Genomic DNA, 19,411 nt, shown 5'->3' on the forward strand with positions numbered 1-19,411 from the left:
GGAGTCTGCGCTTGTCCAGAGTGCGAAGGCACGCTCGTCTTGGACCCCGTGAGCTTCCCCAAGTGGAAACTCAACTGCAACTTGTGTAGTTGCATCGTTTTTCTTCCGGAGGGTGCTCATCGCATAGCCACCACTAGTAACCGCTGTCCCGAGTGCGATTCAGCAATCATAGAGATCGATTTTAACAAGAAAACTACTCCTCTAGAGAAAGGAGCCACTCTGCATCAAGGATGTGTTCTATGTGATGAGTTGCTTCTCTCAGTTGTAGAAGTGAAACATGGGAGGTCCTTTGTGAGGCGTGGAGGAAGGGGAAGGGGACGAGGAAGAGGCCGAGGCAGAGGAGGGAGAAGAGGCTCAAAAGCTGTCGACCCAAAAATGAGTTTCAGAGACTTCTAAAACCCTAGAGAACCCTAAAATCCTTTTGTTTTTGCGATACTTGCATTACAACTTTACACAGTAAAAACAGATGTAGATTCAGTGATCTTACGAGTTGCTTGCTTTGAAAGGATCTCTTCATACTTTTCTAGCTTAACTATGATCTAAAAAAAGCTTCCCAAAATCATCTTTAAAACATTTGACTAGTTCTTGTCACACTATTTATTATGTATACCCTAAAGAGAAGCTGAAAACCCCAAGTGTAACCTGCTGTGATTGCCAAGTGTTACACTTCATGCATACAATCGCTCCATTTTTAGATCACATCCACAAGTATGAACGCATGATCTATTCTCTTTGCAACCACTCTGTTTGTTTGGTTGCTTAACTTTTTTGGGGAGGAAGAGCAAATAGTTAATTACAAACAAAATGGAGAAGGCAGTTCACTCATCGACGACGTCTGGACCGGCTGTTCCAGGGGATGCAACGAAGACCGGAACATCCATAATCGACACTGCCGCCTCCGCCGTTCAAAGTTTTGCTCCGGTTAACCAAATCCACCAACATCTCTGCGCGTACGTATAACCAGATCTTTATGTTTTCGATTTCTTTTTATAAGTTCTATCGATTTGGTTTATATGTCCAAGCGTAGTAACACGATGTCATATAGAAAGCATGCTATTTAATTCCTTGTGATGGCAGGTTCCATTTCTATGCTGATGACATGACACGACAAGTAGAAGCTCACCATTTCTGTAGTCACGTGAACGAAGAGATGCGTCAGTGTCTGATCTACGACGGTCCGGATGCAAACGCTCGTCTGATAGGATTGGAGTACATAGTGACAGAGAAGCTGTTCATGACTTTGCCTGACGAAGAGAAGAAGCTTTGGCACTCGCACGAGTGGGAAGTGAGAGGGGGTTTCTTGTTCATGCCTGGTGTTCCTGGTGCCATTCAACGTCAAGATCTTGATAAAGTCGCTAAGACTTATGGCAAAGTTTTCCATTTTTGGCAAGTTGATTTGGGCCATGAGCTTCCCCTTGGTTTACCTAATATCATGATGGCTGTTACCCGCGATGGCCAGCTTTTCCACGAGATGATTCAAGGTAAGAAAATTCGTAGATTAGTTAGATCATTTAGTACTTTCAATGAGATTTCTTGCGGTTTTACGGTTTAGTTTTCTTTCTTTAAACAAAAAATAGACAGTGTTTAGGTTAATATTGAAGAAAGGGTCTATACTTAGGTGCTAGCGCCCATAATCATGACAATTATCTTTTAGACATTGAGATTATGGCCATGCGGTTTGATCAATAGTCATTTTAAATCTAGCCGTTGACCAATTATCATTTAGTTGTCAATTTTTTTGTTCAATTCGCTTTACATATATAATTTTCAACTTCTTCTTATGTAGAGTTAAATTTAGTTGGCGTTTTGACCCGTCTAGCAAGCAATGGTCTTGATATATATATATATATATATATATATATACCATAATGTAGTAGAAGTCATTCGTAGCATGGTTGGATATATATTGGTAAGGATGCGGAGCCAGAGAAGCGGTTTAGGCTTTCGATAGAGAATCAGCATAGACTAATATAGCTGGTAGTCATCTCGATAACGCGTAATGTAGCAAAGATCATTGGTAATTATGGTTGCATTTAGGCATGAATCCAAGAAGAAAAAGTGGGTTAGAGTGTATTGAAAGAGAATCATCCTAGATAGATAGTAATGGTATTGATATGGCACAATGCATGTAGTTATGATAATTTGTAGTTGATCAGATTTGGATTTAAATTATGGAAGCAGAGGCAGAGAAGCGGTTTGGGGTATCAATAGAAGGGGAGAGGGAGGCAAGGGCGCATATAACGGGGCCCGAGCTCGGGATCCATCCACTGGCCAACGGAGGAGGAAAAGGAATGAAACTAGAAGTTAGAGAAGTCGATATCACGCCGGTTGACTCTGTCGCCAAAGTCATTCTCTGATTTTACTTATTACCTTTAAGTCGAATAATGCAACGAGGTCCACAAAGCAATTAATGAATGCTTTGATAAACACAAAACAGTACAGGAACTAGAAAACAAGACACATGAAATAGTTCGGTTTGCTTTGGTTTTACTTTTTAAAGATCTTATTTATAAGTAGTAATAAAATAACAAAGAATATATTACTAGTAAAGATGATTTGGTCTTTGGAAAGAAACAAAAATAAACATCTTCAATCAAAGTGATTTGCAAAAGTAACCATGGAAAGCACTATATTTGCAAAAGTAACCATGGAAAGCACTATATTCGTTTAATTAAACACCATAATTTGGCCAACTCAGCCTCGAGAGCCATACTACATTGACCAAATATTGATTTTTAGATATACAAAAATCACAGGAAGAAGTTTCTACTCACCTACGTACGTACGCATATGATTATAAAAACCAAGAGATTATGAAACTAAATTGAATTTGAGTACATCATGACTTTTATCCCCCAATCAAAAATTCCTTTTACAAAAGACCAGAAGACAATATCTATTAATATAATACATTATTTGCGTGTGACTTTGCGACCTTTCTCTCTCTTTTCAATTCAACATGGATCATCAAATCAAGAACACCACACAATGATAAAGAACAATAACAATTCATCAGATTCGATCGAGAGCCATCATCATCATCCATGGAAGCAAAAACCAACCATTCTTTTACTTTTCCTATCTCTTCTCACCATCTCTCTCCTTCTCCTTCATCTCTCCCAAAACAAAATCATCCTCATCACAACCACAACAACAACCACTTCCATCTCCGACCATCGAAGCCGTCAAGAACCCTCAGGAGACGATACGTGTCTCGGCCGCTACGTATATATCCATGAGCTACCATCTCGATTCAATCTTGAAATACTTCAAGATTGCCAGTCTATTACAAGACCAAAGGACAAGATCAGTATGTGTAAGTATCTCAAGAACTCAGGGTTCGGACCTCTGATCAGTTCTGACTACTACTCTCAGAGCTGGTACTCGACTAATCAGTTCATGCTCGAAGTGATTTTTCACGAGAAGATGAAGAGTTACGAGTGTCTCACGAGTGACTCGTCGCTTGCTTCGGCTGTTTATTTACCTTACTATGCTGGTCTTGATTTCCGGCGAAAACTACGGCGGCGTAACGTAGCTGCGAGAGACGCCGCCGGGAAGGAACTTGTTAAATGGCTCAAGAAGCAACCTCAGTGGAAAGGTACGCCGTGTTTTTTTTTAACATTTTATTATTTCGTTTTGACCCCTGATATTTTAAAACATTTACAATTATTGCTTGTTGTTTTAATTTGATCAATAATTAATCGCATTATTTAAAGCTAGCGATGACTTTTCTCTTCTCTCTCCTTTTCTACCGACGACGACTTTTTTATAATTGAAAACCTTTTTTAAGTACTCTCTTTAGCAATTAAAAATAATTATAATTGAAAACTACACATTAAAATGCGATAACGTACAAATTATTTCTCTAGATTTGTTATAGATGACGTGAAATTTTAATATATTATAATATTACAGTTAATATAACGAATTCTTTTTTGGGTGAATATATAAATGTGATTTTTTAGACCGTCGGTCAATTTATTGCTGACATAAGTTAACTACAAAAAATAATTTTGTCAGTTAAATTATTACTAATTTGAAATATTGATACATTAGGTGAAGACCATTTCCTAGTTAGGGTCGGATCTCAACTCAACTACTAATAACTGAACAACATATTTTTGTAGTTGTATCAACTTTTTTTTTTTTTCTGCAAATCTAAATATAATATTAAAATTTTATGTGTGTAGTTTTTTATTGATAAAGTTAGAAAATAAAATTTCAGTTATCTCTAATTGAAATATAGGTATGTCAGGTAAGGACCATTTCCTAGTAACCGGTCGGATTTCACGAGATTTCAGACGAAACTCCAACAAGAACTCCGACTGGGGAACTAATTTAATGCTCTTACCAGAGTCACAAAACCTCACTTTCCTCACCATTGAACGGAGTCTAACGAGCCACAACGAGTTCCCGATTCCTTATCCGACTTACTTTCACCCAACGTCAACCTCCGAGATCATCCAATGGCAAGACAAGATCAAGCTAACGAACCGGACGGTCCTCTTCTCATTCGCTGGAGCTCAAAGACCAAGCAGAAACCAAAACGGTTTGGTTCGTACTGAAGTTATAAAGCAATGCAAGAGTTCATCTAAAACGTGTAGGTTTCTTGACTGTGACGTTAAAGCCAATAGCTGCGATGATCCTATCAGTCTAATGAAACTTTTCGAGAGTTCCGTTTTTTGCTTACAACCACCGGGAGATTCGTTAACCAGAAGATCGGTATTTGATTCGATTTTGGCTGGTTGTATTCCGGTTTTCTTTAACCAAGGAAGCGCATACGAGCAATATGTATGGTACTTACCTAAAAACAATAGCGAATATTCTGTTTTTATACCGGTTAAGGAGCTGAGAACCGCGGAAAAGAACAAAATCGAAGAGATTTTGCGTGGAATACCAAATGAGAGAGTGGTTGGTATGAGAGAAAGCGTAATAAAATTGATTCCGAAGATTGTGTATGGTAAACCAAACCGGAACAAACCGGACGGGGAGGTTTTTGAAGATGCTTTTGATATTGCTGTGAAGGGAGTGATAGAGAAGTTACGAGGAATTAAGAGAAAACAAATTCAAGAGTGAGGACCAAATTTCATAATTAGACAAAACAATGTATATGTCCTAATCCTACATTTGCTATTGTATTAGTTGTTCATTTGTCTTGTAGAATGTTTTTGTTCTTTTTATTTAAAATTAAATTAGTGTAATTAATAACAAAAATAGAATTTTTTTACTTCTTCAAATACATATCAGTTCTATTGAAAGCGAGATTTCGCCAAAAAATGGTAAATTCTAAAAGTAAAACCCATTTTCATGATTAAAAGATGCATTTATATTTATTTTTTATTTATAACTATAAGGTCACTTTTTTATATTTTTACCTTGATATAAGTTTTGTGAAAGATGATCGAAAGAGAAAATACATGTGAAAGAACACGATAACAAAATGATAAAGCTGGCACAACATGTTCGTTCAGTTTCGCATTTAGTCATCTATGTAAACGTTTTTCTTTTCAATTGACTCGTTTGAGCTAATCTAGTATTTTGTTAACAAAAAAATGATAAAGCTGCAACAATATTGCCTGTTCATATTGTCAATAACAAATTGATCAAGCAAAAAAAGTTGTACACACTAAGAAAACACCGTTTCTTGTGGTTCACAACCATATGACCACTTTGGATGAATAATAAATGAATTGTATAATAAGAAAGATGATTTGATTATTACTAACCTGAGATCTAAATTGATCACATACATCTAATCTCGACATGGGGAAGCGTCCACGAATGATCCATTTTAGTGTTACCTTTTTGAGGCTCTTATTTCATGTTTTACGATTACGCCTAGGGACAGAAACAAGGTAAATTAGAGAGAAGAGACGTCATAGAATATTTAGCTATGATTAACGTTTAATGACTTGGTCAAACATTACTAGTCTCCAAAGTAACTTTTTGGTGTTTGTTTTTTGGTTTGGGTTAATGAAACTAAGATAGCCCATAATTTTTCATCTCAAATTTTCTCACTTGGATAAAAAGTCTAGCAAAATACAAATCATAAGCCCAATAAATTTCAAACCATTCTAAAACGGTTCTTTTTAAAGGTGATGATCAAATTTTTAAACAACAACAAATCAAGGGTAGACATTCTTTGGGCTTCGATCGATATGTAAACTCTCAAATCTTATACATCCCTTGTTCTTTTTATGTGACTGTTCATATTTTGGCAAAACATGGTCAAATACTAATGTTTTATTTTCAAGTTGTGTATATCTTACCATCAGTGGTTAACTTAACCAACAACTTGCAGTATGATTATTTATGTTACTTTTAAAAGGTATATGAAACTACTGTTTCCTGTCGACGTTAAACTTTTATAGCTATAATATACATTTTTGTTTGTTTGTATATATGAGTACATGAAATTGGAATTTAATCCATGTCAATTATATATAATGTATATATCTTGTCCGTTTTACGAACTGATCACTTTATAAATAATTAGTTTGGCATACGTAAAGAGGAGGTGCTACGTATGCACCATGCGAAGAGAGAAGAGGGCAGATGTCAAATGCAATTGATACGTGTCGCGCTCTCCTAAACAATAAACATCTCTTGCATTATACAAAACGACAATAATAGTTCAAAATCCAATCGAGGCGATAAGGAAAAAAAGGCTAGAGGAGACCCATGATCCCTCTCCTTGGTCAAATTAGAATTTATAACTGTTTCATTGGTGCAAATTAGAAGTTAACGGAGGACAAAAACAATAAAAACATACAACATAGAATAAAAACCATATAAAGAGTTTGAACAAATCATGTTTTACTTTTCACAATTTGCGAAATTTCTGTCTTTTAACATATTACCGATCAACCAAATTATGATGAGTTAATATGTAAAAATGTTTAAAATTAAAAATAGGTTTCACATTCTTTCATTTTGAGTTCAACTAAGAACTAGTTGACCATAATAAACATTAAACACCTTAATCTACCAAAAAAAAAACAATTGATTGATTCATTCCATAATTAGGATGTATAATTATAGTGTGTTCAAATCCGGTTTAACCAAAAAAAAAAACAAAATTACCCGATCCGAGTAAGTCACATACGTTAAAAAGGGTGGGGGCTCACACTTCACGTGGAGGGAGGAGACTTGGATCAGAAAGTAACTTAAAAGATGCGGAACCCCGAAGGTGCCGATGGCATGGGGACCCATTCACGTACACCCAAACACAAACGCCAACAATTCCCTAAACTCTTTCTCTATATAAAGACTTCTCTCTTTCTCATTCTCTCTCACACACAAAACTACAACAATACACATAAATCAGTCTAGTCTCAAAGGGAAAGAAGAACAAAAAAAGTTTTGAAGAGATCAAATTTAAGTCAAAGAAGAAAGCAAAAAAGTGAGAAGCAATATGGCTGCAATGTCAAAGGTCTCTCTAGTATTGTCATTGTTAGGGTTTTTGGTGATCGCAGTCATGACTCCATCGGCGAACGCTTTAAGAAAGTCACTCGTTCTCGGAGGGAAGTCAGATGTTGCAAACGTTAAGGCCAACAGGGAAATTCAAGAACTTGGAAGGTATATGCATACATGATACATTCACATATGCATATACACATGTTCGTATGTATGAATTAGAAATGTGATGTAATTGTGTGATCACAGGTATTGCGTGGAGCAATTCAACCAAAGGGATCAGAGCGAGGAGGGAAACGTAGAATCCATTGCAAAAACAGACACAGACATGTCGAATCCATTGAGGTTTAGCCGAGTTGTGTCGGCTCAGAAACAGGTCGTGGCTGGGACCAAATACTATCTAAGGATCGAAGTGACTCAACCCAATGGCTCCACCAAGATGTTTGACTCAGTTGTGGTTATTCAGCCATGGCTTCATTCTAAACAGTTGCTCGGTTTCACTCCTGTTGTTAGTCCTATCTACTAACTTCATTTCATATTCGACTTAAGTCATAACACAAATTTCCATAAGATGATCAAGAAAAGACAAAAGTAGTACGATACGAAGCTATTAACAATGGTTAATAGTTGGTTGTAATGATGTTTATGTTGTTAATAAATAAAAACAAGATGTTTTGAAGATATGATGCGACTTGGTTGAGATATCAAAACCATCAACAGACTTTGGAATGTTCCATCTCTTTACAAAAGCATAACTTAAAAGGTTTCAATTGAAAAATTTGCACACATCTGACCGATAGGTAGAGTTGTAAATAGCGGAGCCAAGAAAGCTACAAACAGCTTTTTAAAAAGATGAGCTTACCGTTAAATATTAGCTAAACCTGTTATGCTGGTTTATAGAGAAAGTAACCAGTTTATCAATCAAAGATCTCTTGAGCCTCGATTATGCTGTGTTGCCTGAGAAGATGACAGAGTTGTGAAGTTTAATAAGATCTTCGATTCAGAGTGAGTGGAAAAGCAAGAACAGAAAGAAGAAGAGATGAGAGCAATAATTGTTTGGCTTACATATCATCTTTTGCGACCCGGTAATACTTTTCAGCGTGTTGCCGTTGGCCAATCATTTGAGCGAAGCGTTCATCATGGGTAATGACTATGAGTTGGAAATTCTCTTGGCCCTTCCTGTCTTCCATGATCCTGACGAATGCAATGACACAATGTGATCCAATGTTGAGAGACATGGTCTTAGGATGTGTAACAACATTATAGGGAAAAGGCAGGGTAAATATCAAAATATTGATTCCAGTGTTTAGATAGTTAAATTTCTATGCAAGAGGAATTATATGAACCCATGTTCATCATCATAAGTCATTAAAGATATGGATCGTAATACTTACCTAAGAAGAGCTCCTGCAAGAGATTCTGAATTGGGCCCATCCAGGTTTGTAGTTGGCTCGTCAAGGGCTAATATTCCACAGTTTAAGCAAAATGTCTCGGCTAAAGCCAACCTTATTATCAATGAAGCAAGAACCTGGAGGAGAAGACGAAGAAAGTGATCACCTGAGTTAAACAACGAATCTTAAAAGATTATTGAACAGATAACGATATTTCTACAAGAGCAATTTTAGAACAACTCGCCTTTTGACCTGCGCTGCATCTTCCTCTCATTTCAAGTTCTGTATCACCAGTCTGCATAAGAACCTAAGAAAAAACAAGGTTTACCACAATGCTGATAATGGTGATCAAATGGTAAACCATGTTGTCAATTCTGTAGCATACCTTGTAGCTGTAAGAGCGGGTGCCTGCACCTTCGGAATCTGAGTGTATTCGTATGTAATCCATATCTTGACCTCTGTATGTCTGCTGCCACAGTTCCCTTATAATCTTATTTATTTCCTCCATTTTCATTGTGTGGAATCGCATTAGTGCTCTGTATGTATTCAATAAGATGGAAATCTATCTTAAAAACTACAGATTGAAGGTTTAGTGTATATTGAAAAACAACTAGCCAGAAGCTTATATTAGGACTCGAGAACAGCTTACTTGTCAAGGGCATTGTAGTATCTATCCAAGTCTTTATTTGCCATTTCAGTTGTCTGGCCAAAATGAGATGTTCAATTTAACATAGAGTGAAATTTGTTGATCATTCAGGCATTGCCACAAGGTAAACATCTAACCTTTAGCTGGATCAGTTGATCAAAGTGCCGCTTATCTATGTCCTTGTATTGTGCCTGTTTTAGCTCTACTCTGTTTTTTGAAATACTGCTCTCGTAAACAGACACTGTTCCACGACACCGGTTCAGCTACAGGAAAAATATAATTATTCTTTAAGCACAATAAAACGGGCTCTGAAACCTTTAAATGGATAAATTATCTTCAGATAATCCAGAAAAACACAGGTTTACTCGACGTTCACACATATCAGTTGCTTACAGCTGCGAGTAATGGTATTCAGTGAAGAAAATCTGTTATCTATAAATGACCATTACTAAATTTTATATTTTGGCTATCTTGAAACAAGGACAAAATTTGAAAGAGCCAAATACCTCGGATATTAAATACTTAAATCGGAGAAATGCGAGATCTTTACACTTACCACCATAGAGAATAAATGAATAGCTAACCATAGACATTAGACACCAAAATCAAATCAGAGTGACTGCTATCTATATATAAGAATCTGCTTACCTCTGAAAGAAGTCTTTCCCTTTCCCGTGATATCTTTACCATTTCAGCTTCAACTGCAGGAATCCCACCAATATTCAGTATTTGCTCTTCCAATGATTCAATTTCACGTGTAAGTTTCTCAACTTCTGCTTTTGTTGTCCGGTAGTTCAAGTTATCCTCTATATTTCTTCTCAGTTGATCTTGATTCCGCATCAAGTCTTTATTTCTGTTCAGTTCACCTGCAAGTTCATTCTTTCTAGCTTCACAGCTCTGAAGCTGAGTTTCGGATAACCGCTGCTTCTCTTGAATATCATTTAAGCGCTCTCCTTTCTTCAATTCATGATACCTAGTGAAGCAGCTGTAAGCATATATGGTACACAGGATCGTAATGAATTAACCTTTGGCTAGCAGAACATACTCATTTATCTTAGAACTGGCCTTGAGTAATGCCTCAACTTCCTGTTGGTAGTTTCTCTTTTTCTCAGCCAGTTCTTCATACTCTTGATTACGTCTAACCTTCATATCATTGTAGTCACTCAGCAACTGCTCCTTTTCCTTGGACAACGGGCCAAGTGCCTCGGTCAAATACTGAAAATAATGAATGAACAATAAATTCAAGGCTTCTACATTTGGTGTAACAGAGAAAATTTGAAACAAGAATAGGAACAGAAGACTGAAGTTTACTTTATGCATGTTTCAAAGAACTAGTTGAACAAATTTCAACGAATGCACAAAAAATATACCTGAAGCTTTTCAAATACGAAAAACTTAAACATTTACAAGCACTATACCATACAACTCGAGAGGAGTTATTGTTACCCATTTATTATGTATTCTCTACATATCTGTGTTGCATTGCATTAGAAAGACAATGATTCGCTAATCTGATTTATCACATTCCGCCCATAGTAGTACTCTCATTCATGATCTTTATAATCGCCAACGAACAACGGACTTTGATATAGTGACACACAGAATTGCATGTGGATAACAATAGAAAAAGCTATCATAAGACGCACCTTCACGTCAAGGTCCAGTTGACTTTTCTCCTCGGCTAAACGCTCTAGGTCTTCTTCTGCCTTTGTAACGTCGCGTAACAAATTGGCTGCCTTAGCCTTCTCCTCCCTTACTGCATGCCATCTGGCCTGGAGGCATGATATATCACGTTCCATGTAAATCTGTTCATCTCTAAGTTTCTCCAGCTCATCGTGCAATATATCCCTGTTCATGGGCACAAAAGGAAGAAAATATTGGAAAATGGGTCTGCCGGACTAAGAAACGTCCAATGAAGAGAAATATGTTTCACCCTGCATAAATTCAGTGTACTTACTTGCTGCTTTGGAGGCTATTTAATTCTGACTGGATTTCTTCCATAGTTTTAACCCCAAGACCCCTGAAATCGAGCTTATATTCAAGATCTTCTATTTGCTTTTGGTATGATACGATTTCCTGAAAGATCCTATCAGTATTTTCCAGGGGCTGCACCAGTGCTTCAATTGCGTCTTTGTCAGCTTTTATTTGGGCTGAGATTCCTAATACCTGAAGACATCACATATATGATTTTTAATTCTATGAACTGGAATTAAGATTTTCCAGCTCGCAAACATAAGAACATGATTAAGAGGAAACAAAGCAAGCAGAAAACAGCAAGACTTCTAATGAATCTGATAAACTTTGCGGCTGCAAATTAGTTCTATCCAAGAAATTACTAATGATCCCCAACTCACATCATCGAGAGCTTGAGACTTTTGGTCCAGCTCTTCTGTATGCTCTTGCAAAGTTTTCTCCGCGAGAGGAATAACTTCACTAGTTAGTTTCGAGTACTCTTCAAAAACTGCCCGTAGTTTGTCCAGCTGCTGAAATACAGAGTCAGCATTGGAAGACTCCACTGCTAACATTTTAAGATGCCCCACGGTGCTTGAAGCATTTGCCCTTTGCTGTATTTGAAAAGAAATTTACATACTCAAATAAAGAGACATACAGTTATTATAGAAGCATCATATAATTTGAATCATAAGGCAAAAACAGGGGAGGGGGAAGTTTGTGTAACCTTCTTAACAAAGCTATCCTCTTCGTCAGATGTAAAAGTGCGCTCGCAGCAAGGACAAAGATGACGTGACCGTGCTATCTCCTCAAAAGGTTCAAACATCTCGCGCATTCCAGTTGCCATGTTATACTTTCTGCAAACACAGACCAGAAACAGAACTAAGCTTTTCAGTGCAAGACAGGGGTGGGGGTGGTATGGAAACAGTCGCCAGTTTTAACCACAAACCTTTTATGTTCATCTCTTTTCTCCTTAGCTGACTCCAACAATTTGGGATAAGCATCAATGGTAACTGATTCCTGTTTTAAGGCCTGGAGCTTGGACTCAATGTATCTCTTCCTTGCTGCATAAAATACTCAAGTCAGATTAAGTGCATAGATATTTTCTGATGACCCACTGTGCACTGACAATGGATTTCTCATCTGTGTTATAAATGTCAATTAAGGTACATTGTAGAAAAGAAAATCAAATAACAGGGTGATAGATGACACTCTATAATAACAAGGTCTAATAATTGGTACCGCTGAGAAAGTTGTCAAGAGGATTTTATTCACAACTTAAGGCGCTAGTCAGAGAACTGACCAATAGATATCTAATTTCAAATTATACACCAGTACTTACATTCTGTATCCTTCTTGTGCTTGAATAGACTATTGTTTACTTCTTGTATCTTCATCTGCAACATGTTGACCTCCTTTTCTGCTTCCCGGGATTTCAAACTCAGCTCACTATATTCCCTTTCAATTGACCTAAACCAAAGAGAAAACAAATACAAATAATTTTTTTGAGATGTGAAAATTCGAACATCTGAAGTAGCAAGCTTTCCACTTTTTTTTTAAGATCAATCCAGAATCTCCATAAAATAATAAGTTAAGTAAAAACACCGACCTCAGAGCTTGAACTATTTCCTTCTTCATATCCTTCTCGGGTGGCAATCTCCCCTTCAGCACCACTCTAATTCGATCTTTGCACTCATCTATTCTGGTAAATAGCTTTAGAGAGTGAAAACATTGGATTGATAAGAAAGAAAGAAAAAAAAAAAGCTGACAAAAGCACTGGTTAGTGAGATCACATCTTTTTGTTTTTCTTCTTAAGATTCTCCTGTTCCGTCTTCCGTAAAGACAATTTCACTCTATCCTCAGCATCACCAGCCATAACGTCCCTTTCTCGATTCAGTGTTTTAATTTTATGTTCTATGCTGTATATATCATGCTGTTTCTGTTCAATTTTGGATTCAAACCCCCTTTCAGAATTCTGTTTAGTCTTTCTCTCAAGCTCAAGATGCTGTGCAAACGCAGATGATGGCAAAATAAGCATATACCACGAACAAAGTCATCAAGACCAAAATCATGTAAGTAAATCAAGGGAAGAAAGCAGTACCACTTGTTTCTCTCTTTCATCAGTTTGTTTAACATCCACGGAGGAAATTTCAAATTCAAATGTATCACGCTCATTTTCTTTCTCTTCTATGCGTTTTGATATGCCCATCTGCATAAGTCACCATCAAAAGTAAAAGAGTTAAACTTTAGACTCGTTAGTGGAGGATTTGGGTAGAGTTCCAAATGGTGAACCACACCTTAATTTCATCTTTAGCTCGTTTCTGAGCTTCGATGCTTTTCCAACGGTCATTAGCATCCATATAGCAATCCCAAGCTGTACTTAGAGCAGTTTCATTTGATTTCTGAGATGACAGTCAAAATCTCTAACGATGTCAACATATGCAATACACAATTGACTTTCTGATGAAAATAAAGAATGTATACCTTCTTATCAAGCAAGTCCATCTCAAGTTCACCCAGTCTTGATTTTATTCGATTTGTGAGACTCAAAACTACCTCTGGACTGAAGGGGGTACTAGGAACATTTCCTAAATTGTGACGAGAAAAAATATTCTGGATGGTAGAATCTCTTTCATTCTTCAGCAGCATATGAGCCTATGAAAGTATGAAGGAAAAATGTTAAACCAAATGGAGAGAACTCATAATATTTAACTATGTGGTAGCTAATTTAGTTTTACTTCAGCTTCTGTTTGTAGCTTGCTGATCTCCAGCATATAGTTAGTTTTTGCATTGTGAAGCGAAGAAATTGTAGTTTGTGTGTCATCCATCTCTCTCTCCATTTTTCGTATTTTGGTCTCCAAAAGAGCAATTCTTTCTTCAAACTTGCTTTTCCATTCTTTCAATTCTTCAATGGTATCTGAACAGCAAAATTAACAAGCATTAACAAGTTTAATCTACATGAAGAATAACAAAATGTGAGATACCTCTACAGAAAGGAAAAACTAAAATTCATACAAATGCAGGGACTCAATCAGTATAACAAAAAGACCACTGTAACAGTGAGCACCCAAAAGAAGAACCCCACCATCTAAAAGAAAGAAATGGCCTTAATATTGTGATAGTAAAAGAGAAAACCTTCATTTTCCTCAGGTAATGCTGCATACTGTCTCTGCTGCTCCTTAAACAAGGTGCTCCTCTCGGCAGTTTTTCTTGATACTTGGTCCTGTAGCTTTCTCAGATCTTTTAACATCATTTCCTTATTATGAACTTCAGCATCGACTTTCTGAATGCTGGTTTCCAGTTCCAACATCTGAACTTTAGAAGACTCTGTCCTTTCTTGATCTTGAGCAATGCTCTCACGAAGCTGTATAGGAAGTATGAGTATCATGGCATAAGAATAGCCCACACAGCCTAAGAACATGCATACTATATGTATACAATACTAGTCTATAATCACTTTCAGAATTAAAACAATCTTGCGTCAGTGTTAATTTGTTCCTTTTGACTTAACAAAAACAACATTCTGCGTCCGTGACCAGGGATACTGAAATTGAAAAGAAAAATCAATGTCAAACAAGCTAATGTCTAGCATACCTTATAAGCTGCGTCTTTCAAGGTCTGCAGATTTTCCAACTTTAACTTAAAAGTTTTTATTTCCTGAGCTTGATCCTTGTGAAGTTTCTTAATAACTTCCAGAGCCTTTGTATATCTGTTTCATGTTGAATTACATGTTGCAGTTTCTGGAATCGGTTTCTTCTACAACAAATACAGCAAGGAAGTGATAATTAAACAGAAATATTGGTGATACCTGGTAGCTGAGAAAATGTCATCAAACTTCTTTTTCAAAGTAGAAGGATCTTGCAGTGGCCAGTTAGACTCATCTTGATGCACAAATATGACGTTTTCTAAAATAGCTTTGGACACACCCATCAAAGCTGGTATCTCCCTATCCATGTCAGCGCATCTGTAGCTGAGACATACTTTCTGCAATGGAAAAATTAAGGAGTAATGATCTTGCTGGAACAGATACAAGAATAATGAGGAATATAAAACAAAGCAATAGTAAAAATAATTACTCCTAGTCTATAGATAGTCTAACACTAACGTTGTAGGAAATATAGATAGTCTAACACTAAGCTCGGGACCTTCAAACCAAAACCAAGATATGAATTCATACATAGCTAAAAAGAAGTGCAACCTCTCCAGTGTGAGGATTAATGGTTTGAAGCACACTCTCAATTGCCTTGTACTCCATCTTTGAAGCCTTCTGTGTCAATTGAAATGACCTTATACAAACCACATCCTTCCCTGCAGCTGTCTTGAATCTCAGCTTAATTTGTGCTTTTGTCTCCGTTTCCCCAGCAACCTATAACAATATAAGGACAAGATCAAAATACTGAATTCCACATTCATTTAACAATATAACAAAGATGGAATTGAAAAAGCTCGCATGAATCACAACAATAGAACTGAGAATCTAAAGGAAACACACCTTAGGGTCATGAATGAAGCTGTGACCAGACCTCGCGTTCGGTGGTAACTCTCCTGTACAAGATACCTTCAAGCACTCTATAATCGTCTGCAGTCATAAAATCACGAAATAAGATTACTCAAATACGGATGCGAAATTGGGATTGAAGCAAAGAGAAGAGAAGAGAAGAGAAGGGATTAAAAAGAGGTTTACAGTTTTGCCGGCACCGTTGGCTCCGACGATTAGGGTTAAAGGTCTGAAGAAAGTAACGACGTTCTTATTTTCTGGGTCGAAGCTTCTAATACCCTTGATCAGCATTTTATCGACCGTACTCATCTTTTCACCTTCGGCGATTACAGATACGAGCAAATCGGAGAAGACAAAGGTACGGAGGTGACGCTCACTGCACAGGTTAAACCCAGAAAGGGTTTTGCGGGAAAATCATGAAAAATTTCGACACTTGAAGCGGAAAAAATTGGGAAACTGGCAAAAAGAAGAAGACGAGTTGAAACGCGAGAGACCGGTTTATTAATCGAACCGAATTGTACCGGTTTGGTATTCTTCCATTTGGGGTTTCGATAGAAGCGTACTTAAAATATTTGGATCATTTTGAAAATAACTACAATTTCAGGGGCTTTTATTTTCAATAGACCTCTCTCCTATACCCAATTTTGTTTGTAACGGTTCGAACCGGATCGAAACAATTTTAATTTAAAACAAAGTAGAACCGATCTGTTTGTCAAAAAAAAAAAAAAAAAAAAAGTAGAACCGATCCAATCAAAACCTTGCCAAACCGATCTACACTATAGTTTGATACTTTGATTCGATAGCTATTTCCCAAAACCGAAGATTTCAATAAACCAAGTAAGCTGAGCCGAAACCAAATCAAAATCACGGATTAGACCGACCAAATCCTAGAAACAACCATAGATTTACTTGGTAACAGAGGCATAACAGTCTTTTAATAGTGTCAATATATATACAAAGTGTAAATCACTCATCACTCTCTGTTTCTTTCTTTATATATGATTGATTTGTTTCACTCCTTGTTCTTGGAAGATCGGTCTTNGTCATAAAATCAGGAAAAAAAAAAAAAATTTTTGACCTACCATGGTACTGAAATAGAATCCAATTGTAGTAAAATAACAAGAAAGCATACGGAAGAAATCAAATCGGTGCCCCAGCCTATATAGATCACGGCTTAGAGTTTGCTCCCCGTTTCCATTNACCTCGAGCTAGCGTCCTGACCGATGACCAGATTCCTAGCCGTTGAATCAGAGGCTTACAAGCTTGTGCGATCTGAAATACAAAGAAATGTTTTGATTTTAGTTGCAGTAGCAACCTATCTCACAAACCAGACAACACACAAAAGATATCTTAAAACCTTTTTTAGGAGGAGTTTGATGAGAACACTTACCAGTAACATTCCCCATCCGGTTGGCATGAAAGCGAGCATACAAAGGAAGATGTCCTTGGGTGTTAAAAGATGAAGAGCTATGAAAGTAACGAGAATCCCAAGAAATGTGAGGAACACAAAACCCTTGATGATCCTGAAGAGAAGCTGGAAGCTTGTGCTGAACCGTTGTCTTCCCATACCCAAACCCTGTGATTAGTCACATTGAGTTTAGTATCCAGCTTAAAACAATCTCGATTGAGCATAAGATTGTCGGTATCTTATACAGAAGAAACCCAAATGGAGTTAGTTACCATACCTTCACAATGAGTAGAATGAATAAGATCACGAACCATGAAGCTCCATAAATCTGTGAAACATCGAGAGTCAGTTTTTATGAAAAATCATGACATTCAGTAAATAAGAAGAGCAATCTGAGATGAGTAAGCTCTCTCACCCACAAACTTTGATTTTCCTGTTTAAAAGTGCTGAGCTGATACACAAGTCCGTACTGAAAGATGAAGAAGCGTAAAGCCAAAATAATCTCGAGGATGATACCACGTTTCCCAGAGTGTCGAAGATGTCCTATTTCCTTCTCCCACCAAGACTCCCAACTCTTCTCTGGAGGAACACCAATTCCCCCTCGGTTATATATCCATTTATTCCAATCTGTCCAATCATCTACAATCTTTTGCCACTCGAAACCAGAGGGATTGAATAAGAACGGAGCAAAGAGCCAAGTCACCACCATGAACCATATCGAAACAGTGATCAGAATATATGTAACTACGCCTCTATAGGCGTGGCCAAATATCTGATACACGAGGAGGAGAATCATCAGCTCAAGACCCTTCACAAAATGACTCCGCGAGTAGAACCTATAGTTTTCAGCAAATTTTGCATGAAACACCACAAATCCACGCCCAGTTCCTCTATACTCCGCGCCTCCATGGAACAATGTTCGACCATAGTAATGAGTTTTTGTCCCGAGTTGGAAAGTGAAAAATACAGAAGCGAGTTGCAATTGCATTAGTACAAAATCAATTAAGGCGTTATGGAATCCCCTCTCAAGTCCTATCTCCATCATCATAGGTAAGGCCATTAGAAAACCAATCTGCACAAATGATTGAGAAGCAAGTGCGGCTTGAAGAGGCAAGTTTGAACGAAAAGCTCTCTGGTTGCTCAACCCTTCTTCAAGACCACTTAGGACAAGATACAGTCGGCCATATAGAAATACATAGACCGTAAGCACAGTTAACTGTAAGAGAGACACAAATGTATCAGACTGATATAAACTTCCCATGTGTCATAAAATCAGGAAAAAAAAAAAGAATTTTTGACCTACCATGGTACTGAAATAGAATCCAATTGTAGTAAAATAACAAGAAAGCATACGGAAGAAATCAAATCGGTGCCCCAGCCTATATAGATCACGGCTTAGAGTTTGCTCCCCGTTTCCATTAGCTATCTTTGCCTCAAACATTGAAATCTGGTTGAGTCCCACATCTCTCCCTTTACCGACTTGTATGTATTCATGATGAGTCACATTGCCTTCACGAAGTGTAGAGTTGAAACCTGAATACAGCAAAAGCATGAGAAAGTGTATGGAGCCAGATCATATATGTTTCACCAGAGAAAAGGCGTCGATGCAAGTACCTGCAAATATGTCTTCACTAAGATTGATAACTTTAGAAGCTTTGCAGACCCCTCCTCTGGTAAGGTGAAACAGTCGATCAAAAACATCTGGATGGCCGTAATGGAATCGTACCCTGGGGCAGTTGAAACGAAAGTTACAAATCCAGGTCTCCCTTCAGCAAAACGGAATATCTATAAAAAAAACTTACTTCAAGGGGCTAGCTAGCACCCTCTGCCCAATAGTAACAAAGCTGTTTTCCTGATTTGACATAAACCATGCAAGAGAAGAAACACTGCCACAAGAACAAGACAATTAAAAAAACTCATTTTGTGCACGAAGACCAAATTGACTATACAAGTCATACTGTGGTACCTTCCAGTGAAAATATGCTCTCTAAGTCCAAGTATTGTAGGCGTTCTTACACCTCCATGCTTTTCAAGAAATTCTTGCAGCAAGTTCCTCATTTTGAAAGCTTCCTCCATGTAATTGTCCTGTTTTATCGAATGTT

At 37.3% G+C, this 19,411-nt stretch overlaps 5 protein-coding genes and 1 pseudogene across 8 annotated transcripts in view; 4 read left to right on the top strand and 2 right to left on the bottom strand.

Moving 5' to 3' along the window:
• Positions 1–532, top strand: part of LOC104700261 (DNA topoisomerase 3-beta-like) — a 6,874-nt gene extending 6,342 nt beyond the window's left edge. Inside the window, exon 16 of one of the 3 annotated variants that reach the window (XM_010415746.2) lies at positions 63–532. In XM_010415746.2, the coding sequence (XP_010414048.1) occupies positions 63–396 (334 nt within the window). In that variant the 3' untranslated portion in view covers positions 397–532. Of the gene's footprint in view, positions 1–28 lie in introns of all 3 variants that reach the window. The other 2 variants (XM_010415749.2, XM_019227452.1) reach the window with 2 other exon arrangements.
• Positions 700–2,493, top strand: LOC104700262 (oil body-associated protein 1B-like). Its single transcript, XM_010415751.2, has 3 exons — positions 700–950; positions 1,078–1,481; positions 2,182–2,493. Exons 1-3 carry the CDS (start codon positions 805–807, stop codon positions 2,355–2,357), a joined length of 726 nt encoding a protein of 241 aa, XP_010414053.1. The 5' UTR covers positions 700–804; the 3' UTR covers positions 2,358–2,493.
• Positions 2,825–5,230, top strand: LOC104700263 (annotated as a pseudogene).
• On the top strand, positions 7,274–8,097 carry LOC104700264 (cysteine proteinase inhibitor 2-like). The gene is made up of 2 exons (XM_010415753.2): positions 7,274–7,578; positions 7,666–8,097. The coding sequence occupies exons 1-2, from the start codon at positions 7,415–7,417 to the stop codon at positions 7,940–7,942; spliced, it is 441 nt and encodes a 146-aa protein (XP_010414055.1). The 5' UTR covers positions 7,274–7,414; the 3' UTR covers positions 7,943–8,097.
• On the bottom strand, positions 8,135–16,362 carry LOC104700265 (DNA repair protein RAD50). Of its 2 annotated transcripts, none has more exons than XM_010415755.1 (27): positions 16,088–16,362; positions 15,896–15,982; positions 15,602–15,769; positions 15,212–15,387; positions 14,998–15,112; positions 14,539–14,767; positions 14,142–14,320; positions 13,888–14,058; positions 13,701–13,805; positions 13,505–13,612; positions 13,197–13,408; positions 13,013–13,105; positions 12,746–12,873; positions 12,353–12,467; positions 12,131–12,260; positions 11,808–12,017; positions 11,411–11,619; positions 11,100–11,301; positions 10,499–10,668; positions 10,102–10,426; positions 9,591–9,716; positions 9,457–9,509; positions 9,193–9,343; positions 9,052–9,114; positions 8,811–8,944; positions 8,482–8,610; positions 8,135–8,373 (listed from the first exon to the last, which is right to left on the bottom strand). In XM_010415755.1, exons 1-27 carry the CDS (start codon positions 16,208–16,210, stop codon positions 8,334–8,336), a joined length of 3,951 nt encoding a protein of 1,316 aa, XP_010414057.1. In that variant the 5' UTR covers positions 16,211–16,362; the 3' UTR covers positions 8,135–8,333. The 2 variants fall into 2 exon arrangements, with proteins under 2 accessions (XP_010414057.1, XP_010414056.1); XM_010415754.1 differs by having other exon boundaries at positions 15,581–15,769.
• LOC104704298 (callose synthase 2-like) overlaps positions 17,069–19,411 on the bottom strand; it is a gene marked incomplete in the record, with an annotated part of 16,708 nt that continues 14,365 nt past the window's right edge. The window contains 4 exon segments of the mRNA XM_010420411.2: positions 17,069–17,173; positions 17,292–17,477; positions 17,587–17,637; positions 17,725–18,272. Of these exon segments, the coding sequence (XP_010418713.1) occupies positions 17,069–17,173; positions 17,292–17,477; positions 17,587–17,637; positions 17,725–18,272 (890 nt within the window).

The sequence above is a fragment of the Camelina sativa genome, chromosome 7, assembly GCF_000633955.1.
Source record: "Camelina sativa cultivar DH55 chromosome 7, Cs, whole genome shotgun sequence".
Taxonomy (NCBI): Eukaryota; Viridiplantae; Streptophyta; class Magnoliopsida; order Brassicales; family Brassicaceae; genus Camelina; species Camelina sativa.